This window comes from Rhodnius prolixus, unplaced genomic scaffold (genome assembly GCF_049639745.1).
Source record: "Rhodnius prolixus isolate KJV_2025 unplaced genomic scaffold, Rpr scaffold_17, whole genome shotgun sequence".
In the NCBI taxonomy this organism is placed as follows: domain Eukaryota; kingdom Metazoa; phylum Arthropoda; class Insecta; order Hemiptera; family Reduviidae; genus Rhodnius; species Rhodnius prolixus.
Window position 1 is genome coordinate 3,137,380 of NW_027411626.1, and position 12,966 is coordinate 3,150,345.

General features: G+C 33.7%; 1 protein-coding gene across 6 annotated transcripts; it reads left to right on the forward strand.

The window, feature by feature from the left end:
• The first annotated feature begins 91 nt into the window (after positions 1 to 91).
• LOC141459641 (calpain-A-like) lies at positions 92 to 12,921 on the forward strand. 6 transcript variants are annotated; one of them, XR_012461555.1, is made up of 16 exons: positions 93 to 628; positions 1,417 to 1,596; positions 1,794 to 1,863; positions 2,010 to 2,127; positions 2,634 to 2,768; positions 2,872 to 3,043; positions 3,762 to 3,937; positions 6,566 to 6,819; positions 6,896 to 7,059; positions 7,440 to 7,654; positions 8,404 to 8,449; positions 9,747 to 9,876; positions 10,383 to 10,451; positions 10,819 to 10,943; positions 11,023 to 11,181; positions 11,651 to 11,791. XR_012461555.1 is itself a non-coding variant. In XM_074138943.1 (16 exons), exons 1-16 carry the CDS (start codon positions 593 to 595, stop codon positions 12,804 to 12,806), a joined length of 2,172 nt encoding a protein of 723 aa, XP_073995044.1. In that variant the 5' UTR covers positions 97 to 592; the 3' UTR covers positions 12,807 to 12,921. The 6 variants fall into 6 exon arrangements, 3 of the variants coding, with proteins under 3 accessions (XP_073995045.1, XP_073995047.1, XP_073995044.1); XM_074138943.1 differs by lacking the exon at positions 11,023 to 11,181 and adding an exon at positions 12,721 to 12,921 and having other exon boundaries at positions 97 to 628; positions 11,651 to 11,846; XR_012461557.1 differs by lacking the exon at positions 11,651 to 11,791 and having other exon boundaries at positions 92 to 628; positions 10,383 to 10,440; positions 11,023 to 11,180.
• Positions 12,922 to 12,966: the final 45 nt, after the last annotated feature.

The window sequence follows — 12,966 nt, forward strand, 5'->3', positions numbered from 1 at the left end:
TGTTTAAGGTTTAAACCCTTGTCGAATTCAATGATTGGTCAATAAGAAGGGGTGGGTGTAAGGTAGTGGTAGGGGAGGGTGGAGAAGGATAGCCGCCATTTTGTATTTTAGGTGTGCGAGGATCGCCATATTCTATCTACTATATGAAGAACTTCACGCTCGTGTGAGTAAAACTCGGTTCGTGAAAATCGAAAACCATTGCAAAACTAACCAAATAGTCTGCACTTTTTTGCTCTGACTCCCCAAAAAAAGTAACAAACCTTTTTTTAATAAAAAAACATTTGTTTACACACATGACTACACAAGACTCCAAAAAAAAATAAAATAATGAAAATAAACTAACTAAAACAACATGTGTTTTTGTGCGTGTAAATTTCATATGTACCTCATTCTATTAAAAATTATTTGTTACTAAATATTAAAATAATGTTCTAAGACACTGCAGATATACCAAAATTAATAGAATTTATGCTGTTATTATATTTGTTGTATTTATAAGAGACACCTGGAGGTGGTGAAAGAATGAACTAAAGAGGACCTCCATGAAACTGTTTACCTCCATTTCTCGCATCTAACAACATCGCCGAGCCCTATGCCGTACAACAAAGGAAAATTACTTATTTACAATGTAAGTCCTTGTTATGGATATATTAATCAATTGTGATTCAGTTAGCTGTGGCGGCATGAAACTGCTGGGGTTGCAGCCCGTAAAAAAATTAAGGTTTTACATCCCTGTTTCTAACGAAGAGGCTGTATTGTTAAGGGGAAGCGTAAATATCTAATCCAACTTTTTCAACGCACATTTGAAGAAAGGAAAGTAATCTGGATGAATTTAAGGAATAATATCGTGATGTACTATAAATATTTTCCATTTAATTTTTAATTCTTTACAAACGCGCAACCTACGCACGAACGAAGTTGTTTGGAATTTAAATCACATTGTTTGCTAATGTGACTGCGATTAAAGAGAAGCGCCCACGAAACTGAAATCGTATACGAACTTTGAAGAAGGCCTCATATAAACTCTTAGTGCAGACTAAACTATAGAACATGTGTTCCAACATCAGGATGTAATCCTACCATCAGCGCATTCTATAGTAGGTTTTTGTAAATTCCTCGCTAGCTATGTATTTTTTTGTACAAGCAAAGAAAATGTATACATTCGCAACCTTTTTATAAGAATTGAACAGTTTTGGCTTTAGCAATACATAATTTGTCATCAGATTCTATCTGCGATGGATACCTGTGTTAGAACTGTGATTGAATCCCCTAATTGGAGTTTATAAATTTTAAAAACTGAAAACCATTTGAAGTACGGGAATTAACACTTTAAAATGTATTTTGTGCTTTGAAAACAGTTTCACTTTAAAATAATGTCATGTTCACATTAAAAATTAAATATGCTTTCTGTTTCAGTTTGGTGAAAAAGGGTCAGATGTAAAACCAAGGCCATCTATAGTTCAAGATTACAACGCACTGAAAGCACAGATCTTATGTAAGGGTTCATTATTCGAGGACCCTCTATTTCCTGCCGACAATTCTTCCTTATTTTACACTAAAAAATCTCACCCGTCGTATAGGTGGAAACGTCCAGGTGTCAGTATTTGTTTGTGGTTGTTTCTTAATTTCCCATACTTCTAGTAACAGAAATTCATATAGTTTCAAATATTTACAATAGTTTCTCTAACGATAGTAAAGTGAAAATAGTTATTTTTATTCCTTCAGAATGCTTCAGTTTTTCTTCTCTTCAAAATTTGGTGGAAAATTATTTAATAATCAATTGTTTTTCCTAGGAAATATGTATAAATCCGAAATTCTTCGTCAGTGGTGCTTCAAGGTTTGATGTACTGCAAGGAGAATTAGGTACGTATTTGGTAAACTAAATATACATCTCATAAATCACGGAGAAGCAAAGTTATTTTATCTGAGACGGATGCGCCGTTAATAACTTTCATATTGCAATAGAGGAACATTACTGCACATTTGAATAAAATTTTTCAATTCTGCAGGTGATTGTTGGCTAGGAGCAACAATGGCTGTTTTGCCTTTAAACCAACATATATTCGAACTAATTGTACCAGAAGGTCAGTCCTTTAAAAAGGATTACGCTGGGATATTCCATTTTAGGTTAGTATCTTTTTATTTCATTTTCCCTTACTAGAGTATTGGATTAGGCACTGTGGTTGTAACATTTTTTATTTTTATTGAGAATATTTGATGAAATCCAAGAATTTTAATTTCTTTTTTTGAAGATTACTAATACTAATTTAATTTACACAATGATTTACCTAATTGACAATGGAATATTTTACATCATTAAAGTTTGTCGTGTCTTCTGCTTTGTCTGCTCATGAACTGAGCGACTGAGTGTCATGGGTTTTGTGTGTTTGGTTGTGAGGAGGTCATTGTTGCCAACTGTCAAAAGATGTTATTAAGTATTTTGTAGTAAGCTGGCGTATATGTTGTTTAAATTGTTCCAGTTAATTTTAAAATTTAGACTGTCTTTGATATCTACATATATCATTTCTAAAAATATTTAAATACTTAATAACATCCTGTACTTATTTAATTGATTACCCAAATATTTCTATGAGTAAATACTTTATTTATTTACATGAAATACTAATTTGAAGATTTTGGCGATATGGTCGTTGGGTGGACGTTGTTATTGACGATAGACTTCCAACGTCTCAAAATAAACTTGTTTATTTACATTCATCAGATAAAGACGAATTCTGGAGTGCTCTACTTCACAAAGCTTATGCCAAGTAATATAGAATTTTAAATTGAAGATAAATTACTGTAAGAATTTAATTTTTAGCGATAATTTTTTGTTTATTATTGTTATTATTATTTTTAAACAAATCACAGGATCCATGGCTCATATGAAGCACTTGATACCGGTGATGATGTGGAATCGTTGGAAGATTTTACCGGCGGTATTTGTGAAATCTTTAGTTTGAAACTTAAGGTGCCAGATAATTTGTTTAAAATTATGTTGAAAGCATTCGAAAGATCATCACTAATGACTTGTGCAACACCGGTAATTGCTATTATTCTTTCCTACAATTACATAATTGGGTCTTAGCTAAATGTGGGTACTTGTAACTAAATAATTGCATTGATAAACTCCTCCAAAGGTGTGTGCTGTACCGTCGTCATAAAGCAAAGATGTCAGATATTGGGAAATGTCTCATTGGAAAGAAGATTTAGCTATTTAAATTTCCTGATAGAAGTACACAGCATACAGTTCTTTGAAACGACAGTAGATTGTTTCAGATTGTTTTATGGCTATCATTGCCTTAACTTAAAAAAATATTAGAAGGACATCGAAGTAATTCTTGGTGTACAAAGAGTAGCGACATAGGTGCCACTGGGAAGCAGGTTATTAGAATAAACAAAGGGAACAAGCTTGGTAACCATAGCAATCGAAAGGTTTTATAAAACTTTACTGAAGGGAATTTTCAATATTATGTAAGTAAAATATCCCCGAACGAACTGTTTCGAACATCGCATTTATCAGTATTGTGGACACAAAATACAAGTCGTGAGACCTTGTGCTGTGCCTCTTTCAGTAAGAATTTTGTAATAGCGGGAATACAAGAAATATGGACTTGCTACGAGGATAAAATCGAAGACATTATTAACCACTGCAGACTTAATCCTATTTTCAATATTCTAATTACATAGTATTCATGTTCATTTGCCATCGATTATCGATGTACCTACACTTCACTCAATTGTAGAATGTTGCCCAACAGGCTAACAGAGGGATCCCAAAACGTACACCGCAAGGATTAGTTACCGATCATTCGTACAGTGTTACCAAAGTTCAGTATGTGGAAGTTGACACACCCAAGCTTTCTGGCCGGTTTCCATTGATAAGGTTACGCAATACTTGGGGACAAGTTGAATGGAATGGAGCTTGGAGTGATAAGTAAGTAGCTTTTGTTTATTAACATTCAAAGATCGTGGAGTGCGCTGAGCATCCAAAAAAGGTTTGGCGTAATCAAAATAGGCGAGATTAGGACTGACCAAAAGAAGCCCATTCAGAATAAACCTATCCAGAACCAAGATCCAGGGCATTTCCACCTGATATTGTATGTAATTTCAGCTCCTCAAGTTTGCTAAGTGAATTCTAGTTTTCTGGACGGGAGATCTCGTATCGTAAAGCTGCCATTTTAACAGCATGAGACAGGATATGAGAAATAGATTCCTATTTTCATGTTACAGTCTGGACCCATCCACTTTGAACGTGTTTTTTTTTTTAATCTAAAGTGTGTAAATAAAAGCATAAAAGGTAAGTCAGCATGAACACTCGACCTGGTTAGAGTTGAGATACACTGCGGGTTGCTGGTATTACTATATGAAAATGTATCACTTTGCCTTGAGCAGTAAGGCCACTGAATATGTGGCTAAAAAACCAATACAATCTAGAAGATCCAAGGACCACAGATTGAGAGAAGTCCATCGGAATAATTGATTACTGGGCCGAGTGGAACCATTAAGAATCCTCGATTCTTTTGTATCAAACAGGTAAAAGAGTCCAGATATGTCATGGAGAGATTTCAGACTTTCCGAGTCCACTTTTTCGCTGGATTGTCCAGTATATTTACTACTTAACTAGTAACGACCAGATTCTCCAAGAGGGGTACAGATCTGAATGGTACATAGAGGTTTTAATGTAAAACCATCAACAAGTCAAATAAAATTTCTCCTCGAGAATGGGAAACTTATTATTCTAAACTTCTTCCAAAAAAGACAAATATTGATGAAAGATATTTCATTGGCCTTTCGATCTTTGGTTTGATTGGGAAATAAAGCTGGAGGAAGTTTAAAAATGGATCAATAAAAGTAAAACAAATAAAGCAGACGGTCTAGAATTAATACCAAATGAATGTTTAAACTGGCTCAATTTCCTTGTGTCTTTATTTAATTTAATAAAATTTGAAATTCAGAAACTATCCCAAAATCTTGGTCATGTATTAGAATGAGGTTAATAAAGAAGAAGACGGGAGACCCTCTGAACCCTTTCAATTACCAGGGGGAGATTGCAATATTTAATTGTCCCACCAAAATCTTTACAAATATTATAGGAATTTTGCAGGAAGAAAATAGGAGCCCAATTTTATTTTGTCTGTTTACTCAAAATATTGTCCAAGTGTTTAATAATTCCGTGGGAATTCCTTTGTACAAAAATAGAAATCTACAAATATTAATATTAGCAGAGAATATTGTTCTCTCCTACTTCGATTGAAGCTCAAAGAAAGTTAAATCTATTAAAAGAGTACTTTGATGAATACTTGTTGAAAGTACATAATAAATAAGCAATAACAAAGGTTTTACTCAATCTGGAACATCTGCAGAAAAGAAACCACTAAAGTAGTTAAGTGGGCCCATAGACTATCAGAATAAGTTTATTTACTTAAGAGTTCCAATTGCTTCATCTGTTAAATTTGTATAGGCCACTGAGTACATTCTGGGAAAATAATATGGCTGCCACTCAATCTTTTAAAATCATGTAAAAGCGATAACTGGGAATGAAGCGATTTCTTGTATTTGGCAGAGGTTTGGGCATGCAGATATTCAGACAAAATTGAGAAGGGCCAATTGAGATTCTTTAAATTATTACTAAATTCTACATTTGTCTAGAAGTACTCCTAACCATTATATTAGAATGGAATGTGTAACAGAGCGCATGCAATTATAAATTTTCAGTAGAATGTTAAGGTTGTGGCTGGCTCTGATTATAATCTCTCTAAAATGTGTTATTTGAAACAATTAGATTTAATAGATAATAGAGGCATGCCATTTAATTGGGCTAGAGAGCTTAAACAGTATCTTTCTGGTATTGGTTTTAACAATGTATTGTGATCACAGAACTTAAAACAGTTGAAGAAGAATATGTCTATGTTAGTAAGTCTTAGAAATAATCTAATAAGTCGTCATGTTAAAGCCATTGTGAAGAGTTGATACAATCTATCTCACTTATCGCAATCCTAGTACCTATGATTTAGATGAGCCGCATCTTAAGGTAAACAAGCATATGTATAAGTAACCTTTGACTGATAGCACAGTTATGTCTTTATTACAAAAAAATGTGTTGCATAACTTTTAATAACCAGTACTATCAATTTGATGCAGATTTAACTTGCCCTCTCTGCCAGTTGCACGCACCATATGACTGATTTCAGTTCTTAATGAACTGCTTGGGCTCATCATCACACCGAGCTAAATATCTAGAAAAACTGCAATTTTTCTGCAATCTTAGACCTTGATAAATTTATTTCATTATTAAGTTTTTCAACTAATATGTCTGAAGAGAAAATAAGGATATACACTAGTTTTATACCGAAAGTTTTATATTAAGAGACTAATTATTACCATAAGGTTGGTGAATTATTATTGTTATTATTGTAACTTCAAGAAATCTCCTTTCTCCATGTCTATCTTTATTTAACACATTTATTTCTAATTCTGCGTTTTTTACTTGTTTTAATTTATATACATAAGTACTAATTTAACTTAGCTCTGTTCTTGAAGAATTGCCTTCTTTTATCCACAGGTGGCCAGAATGGAAAAATATCTCAAAAAAAGTGAAGGATGATCTTAAAATGCAGCAAAAAAATGATGGTGAATTTTGGATCTCATATACAGACTTGCTGCAATACTTCGATCGTTTGCGTATATGTAATTTGCATCCAGATTCATTGAACCCAGATATATATAAAGATGACGACAGTAAACTATGGAAGTTGTATTGCTTTGAAGGTGAATGGGTGCGTGGAAGTACAGCCGGCGGATGTATAAAGTATTGGGGTAAATAAATATTTATTTATTGTTTAAAGAAATACATTCTATTGTCAATAATATAAAATCTAGAATTTATTTATAGTAACACATTGGCGTAATCCACAATATAGAATCAAGTTGGCTGCTAATCTCAAAAATGACTCTGAAAACAAATGTACAGTGCTCATAGCTTTGATGCAGAAGCATAGACGTTCTCAAAAGAATATTGGCGTTGTTAAGCTTGAGATTGGTTTTCATATATATTATGTAAATACAATTTTCTTTTAATTTATTTTTCTTTCTCTCATTGATGTAAGGAAAAGCATTGCATTCGCGTCATGTAACAAAATTGTGTTTTAAATGTGTTAAAGTTTAAATTCTGAATGAATAAAACCTTTGGTTCGTAGAGAAGGTTGTATCAGGCTTCTCTATAAGGTTACATGTCATCGTAATACACGGTTTTACAAACTGTACTACACTGGTAATGGTAATAGTTAATTATGTCTCAAATGTTCAGAATCTAAAGAAAATAGTTGGAGCCAGAGCTGGGCATTATTTAAAATAATTTGAAGAATCAATTTCGCCCAACACTTTTAAGAAACTTGAGAATGTGGTGCTTGTGTTCATAGTAGATATTTCTGTTACAGCTCGAAGATCCGGAAAATTTACCTAAACCACTTGATCGAAACTTTTTCGAAAATCATTCCGTAGTAGAACCTTTAAATTTTATCAATTCACGAGAAATAAGTGATCGGTATCAATTATCACCGGGTGAATACTGTATTGTGCCGTCAACATATTATCCTAACGAAGAAGGAGAATTTCTGTTAAGAGTGTTTACTAAAGAGGAAGTTAACATGGAGTAAGTAGATGGCTGTCGATTTGTTATATGTTTAGAGCCTAATCTTTGAATTCATTGGTTTCACAAAGTTTTCCTTGCTCTGCTGTTATTTACAATTATGGTTGGCGTGTAGACTGCTGATGCTTAAGTAGCAGGTTCACTTTGAAGTTGAACATTACCATCTCTTAAGTGATTTTTTTTTAATTTCTTATTTATCAGAGCTATGGGAATATGAGAGCGGCCGCCATGAGCGCTAACTTTCTAAGAAAATGCTCAAATGAACATAAAAAAAAGAGGAAAACTAATCTTAACGTTAAAGATATATAAATTGGTAACGGTACAGGAAGTAAACATGAATATCTCACTTTTTGGGAGGAAATGTGCCCCTGGAACACACTCACACGACTCTCCCTCATTACTATTCTCGAGATTCTAATCACAAATTTCCACCAAGCTCCGAATAGTTTATATTTTCATACAATATGTAGTTAATAAAACCGTAAATTACTGTAAAATGCAAGGTTTTTCTTTTTTGGGTTACCGAAAGAAAATTATTTCTTTTGGAGTGAAAAGTTCTCAAAGGATAGTGAACAGTTTGAGGGTGTAGGGATTTGGAAACAAACAATTCATTACCCTGGGTCAAAAAGAAGAAACAAAATCATTTTCACAGTACTTCAGATATATTTTTATAGCTTTTCTTAGTATTTAGATGTTTCTATTAAGTTTAATATCTCATTTTCATCCTTTAATACCAAACATTATGCCTGCAGGGAATACGGTGAAGAACTAGAAATAACCAAACCTGCCCAAAGCAGAGTGAGTTTTATATATTTATTACTTATGAGTATATTCACGTAGATTTTATAAAATTCGAAATGAAAGTGAGCACAGTAGGCGATATTCCTAGTCGAGATTGTATTCTTTTAGATGATGCGCAGGAAGAATAATTCTATCGAACCATTTAGGAATACTTATCGGTTGGCTACTATAAATATTCTAATTAAATATTATTCATTTCCTATTAACTCTCTCCTGTTAATCGGGAAGGTTATATAGGATCCTGCTAACCTGCAGATTTTTGTTTTTGAGATTTCACAGGAATTATCCGTTTGGAGGTTCACGGAGTCCAAAAATTGGTTCTTAAAATTGATGTAGGTGTTCGCCTTAGGCTGGAAACATAGTGGAGCGGCGAGCAAAGCGGCGATGATAGCGGAGAGCAAAGCGGCGAAATCAAACACAAGTAAACATATGGGACCGCGCATAGTGGCGAGCAAAGCAAAGATAGAGTAACGCTATCTATTTCTAGTGTTTGTTTTCGCCGCTTTGCTCTTCGCTATCATCGCCGCTTTGCGCGCCGCTCCACTATGTTTCCAGCTTTAGGGAGTAGTGGACTAGCCACTTCTTCAGGGGTCTTGGAGTCTCTGCGGGTATCCCAGCCTAACCATATTAACATTCGCAACGTATACTGTTACACCCTAATACATTTACACAGTACTCTTTGGGCTTAGTCATGTGTACAAAGAAGGGCTTATTAGCTCGGAACCATTGTGCAGATTGAGTCAGGATGAACAGAAACCGGCCTCTCACTAGCTGTTCTATTGCAATCGAGTGAATGCTCTATGAAACTTTTGGATCTTTGAACCCAAAGGAGATAGTAGCGCAAAAATAACAAGTAGGGAAAGTTCTCCACCTCTTTAGTAGGGGAGGTTTCATCTACTATATCCAAAGGAGAGGGCAAAATCAGCGTCTTTTTGCTGCGGTGCCGTGGGGGCATTCAACTCCGATAATCTAATCTAATTGGTGTATGTATATCCACTGCACCTCTAAAATTAAAAATCTTAAAATATTCTGGTGCTTTTTCAGTTGCCTCATCGCTCGTTCAGGGTCATGTTTAAGAAACATGGTGAAACTGGGTCTACTTTTTCGCCTTTATTTCACCCACATCTTCATTTTCTTTAGTCAGTTTTCCAACTTAAGTCTGCGCTTGGTTGTAATCAGTCATGTTAATTTAATAAGGTTAATCGTTTCTATTCAACTTTCACAATGAATCTAGTATAAATAGTTTACAAGAAGATGTTGTTTTGATTAAGTGACACTCTTTTTCAAACAAAAGGTGGAAGAACCAAAAATCGTAAAAAAGAGAGAGATAAAATTTTCGACGATGACAAATGCGAAATTCGCCAATGGAAAGGAAATAGATTGGGTAGAACTTAAGGAGATCTTAGACGAGGAAATAGGCCACCGTAAGTCTGAACAATTAAAAATAGTACATTTATATAGAGGGAGGAGTTTATTAGCTACAACTTTATATTTAAAAATTACAGCCTGATTCGCTTTGTAGAACCAAATTGAAATATATAGTTCTAGCTACAGGCGATTCTTTATAAGCACCTTCAGATCAATCATTTTGGTTTTAAACTGCTTTTCTGTCCACAAAATAGATAATTCCGGTGAGAAATCTTTTTTGAAAATTCTGAATTCCTACTCACTAACAAACGTCCAGCTGAGCTCCTGATTGTTATATTTACAGCATTTAATTTTAAGAATTAAAAGTTCTTATCTGATTCTCCTTCTATTTACAGCTGTTCAGCTTTTATGCCACAAAACACTAATTTTCCTTCTTTTTATTTATTAAAAACAATAAATGTAGATAACCAACTATTATTACTTTTTGCAAAATGTTTTATTAATAATAAATTGTTATAATTAAACAAAACTGAATAACTTGTGTTCATTGATTTTATAACAGATCTTGATCTTACCGCAACCGGCATTATCTGGAAAGCAATGAGCCTGTTCTCTACCAAGTATGATTTTGGTAAAAATTTCATATCCTATTTTATTTATATTTTTGGTTTTAATAAAATAAGATATATATTTTTTTTTATTTATATGATTTTAAATATATGTATAAATCTACGTGTATAGAAAGGATTAGGAACTATTTTCGAGGATGTGCGTAATTCAGTAAGAAAAGAGGTACTTCCGGTGGTGGAAATTTCTTGAAACTCAGTTTTACCAACACATTTATAGCTTTTTCACATTAGACAAGACATAGGACTGTAGATTAGAGAGAAATGGTACTTTAAAGGGTATCTATTCTCATCCCTTTTCCAGAAGTTCTCTTTGTGCATTTGGAAAACTTCAGGGAAATATATTATCTAATTATATACACGATTTTGTAGAAGCAACTGGTGGCTTTTCAAAGGAAATATGTCGCAGCTTCATCGCCATGATGGATACAGATCGTTCATGTAAACTGGGCTTGGAGGAATTCACACGTCTGTTTATTATAATTCAAGATTGGAAGGTTTAATTTTTTGATTTGATAATTATTGTATTTAACTTATATTATCTCATTTGGACGGCTAATCATGTTCTCCTCACAGTTTGATTGTGGCGTACTTCTTCTCGTAGTTTGATACTCGGACTTTACTGAGATACTTGGATGCCTAGAAAGAGAGAGCATGAGAGGAAATTTAGAACTGCTGGAGAAACTATAGATCATCATGCATCGTCAGGAGTGGAAGTTGGTTTTGGCGGCCATGGTAGGCAACTAGCCGAATCCAAACACAAGTTTGTGGGGAGGAAGTGAATTCACTACGAGAGCGGTATTCGAAGAGGGGGTTAACTCCTCCTTAACAATTCCAAAACATTCCCCACACACTAAATGTGCTGAACCCTTAAACAAGTACTAGATTTCATTAATTTTATTCCATTAATTTTACAAAACGGTTTACTACTTGTTAACATCTTCACTAACATCCACGCCCACAATGTAAACCTTCCACACTCTGGAAGTCTCTACACCAAACTGGTAAATCTACTTCTGGTGTTGGATGAATGGCTGAAACCGGGCAAGGATCGAATAAACGTGACGATAAAATGGATAAATGTTACGACTTACAAAATCAAATTATACTATCTAGCAACACAGGCCTGAGCACATTTTTATTCAAAAAATAAACTTTGCCCCAATAATATTAATTATTATTTAAATATTAATTTATTTTACAGAATGTATTCGAATCATATGACAAGACTAAAACAGGTTATCTGGAGCCATTTAGCTTGAACGAAGCGTTAAAATCAGCTGGCTTCAAACTCAATAATCAAGTACTTAACGCTTTGTGTCATCGATATGCCAGTAGCGATGGAAGAATTAGATTTGACGACTTCCTCTTGTGCGCTGTCAAACTTGAGACTCTCTTGAGTAAGTGGAGAATAATTTAAAACTTCCATATCTCTATTCTATTTGTTTAAATTTTAATGAATTCTTCACTGAATTGAAGAGAAAAGTTTGCTCTGTAACTGGTACAAATTGTAATGTTTTAGTGATAGTAGTTATTGAGATATAGAATGTTAATTTTTTAGAATTTATTAGATATCATACAGACCCTAATGCTGGCTCGCCATTTCATTCTTAATTATTTTTTGTTATAATAATGATAAAATGTGCATCTTCAAATAAGCAGGCACTATATTCTAACTCTATTAAAATTATTTTTCTGTATGATCTCTATTATGCCCTTTATTCTGAGTAATCACATACACATGCACATACATTAAAATAGAAAAAGACAAAATTTGAGTTGGTTACTGCTTAAATTTGAATCGTGAAGCTAAAACAAAATTAGAATCTTCAATTTGTCTGACAGAAGTATTTGAGAGCACAAATAATACGAGTAAATAATTCAACAATTTTTTTTTTTTTTTTTTAATTATTTAAGGCGCGTCAACATCTAAGGTTATTGGCGCCCGGAGCTTTTTTCAGTGCACTGCCGGCCTCCGGACAGTGAGCTGTAAGTAGCTCCTAGGAAGAGAAAATCTAAAGGTCAGCAGCTGGATTCGAACCCGGGACCTCCGCGTGGGAGTCCAGTACTTTAACAGCTTAGCTAATCTATTCCCTTATTACCTATTATTATTATAGTTATTACTATTACTCATATTGCTATTATTATTATTAATTTGCTATAGATTGCACTAATATAGAGTACAACGAAATTTTTGACACCAGTTAACAACTCAAAATGATGCCTAGATTATTATCTCGAGGGTTGTCTAATGTTCTACTAATCTTCTTTCAGATAACTTTAAAAACAAAGATCCCAACAATACGAACGAAGCTAAGTTCACTTTTGAAGAATGGGTGGCAAACATTGTCTACTTCTAGAATTCAGGAGAAAATGAGAGTTCGCTAGAAGAATACAACTCTATTTGGAACCCGATATTAAATATTACACTTTTATTATGTAAATAAAGCAAACTGTGATCATTTATGCTATTTACTTGATAATCTTGTGTTTCTTGCGCATTTTATATTCTGTATTTTA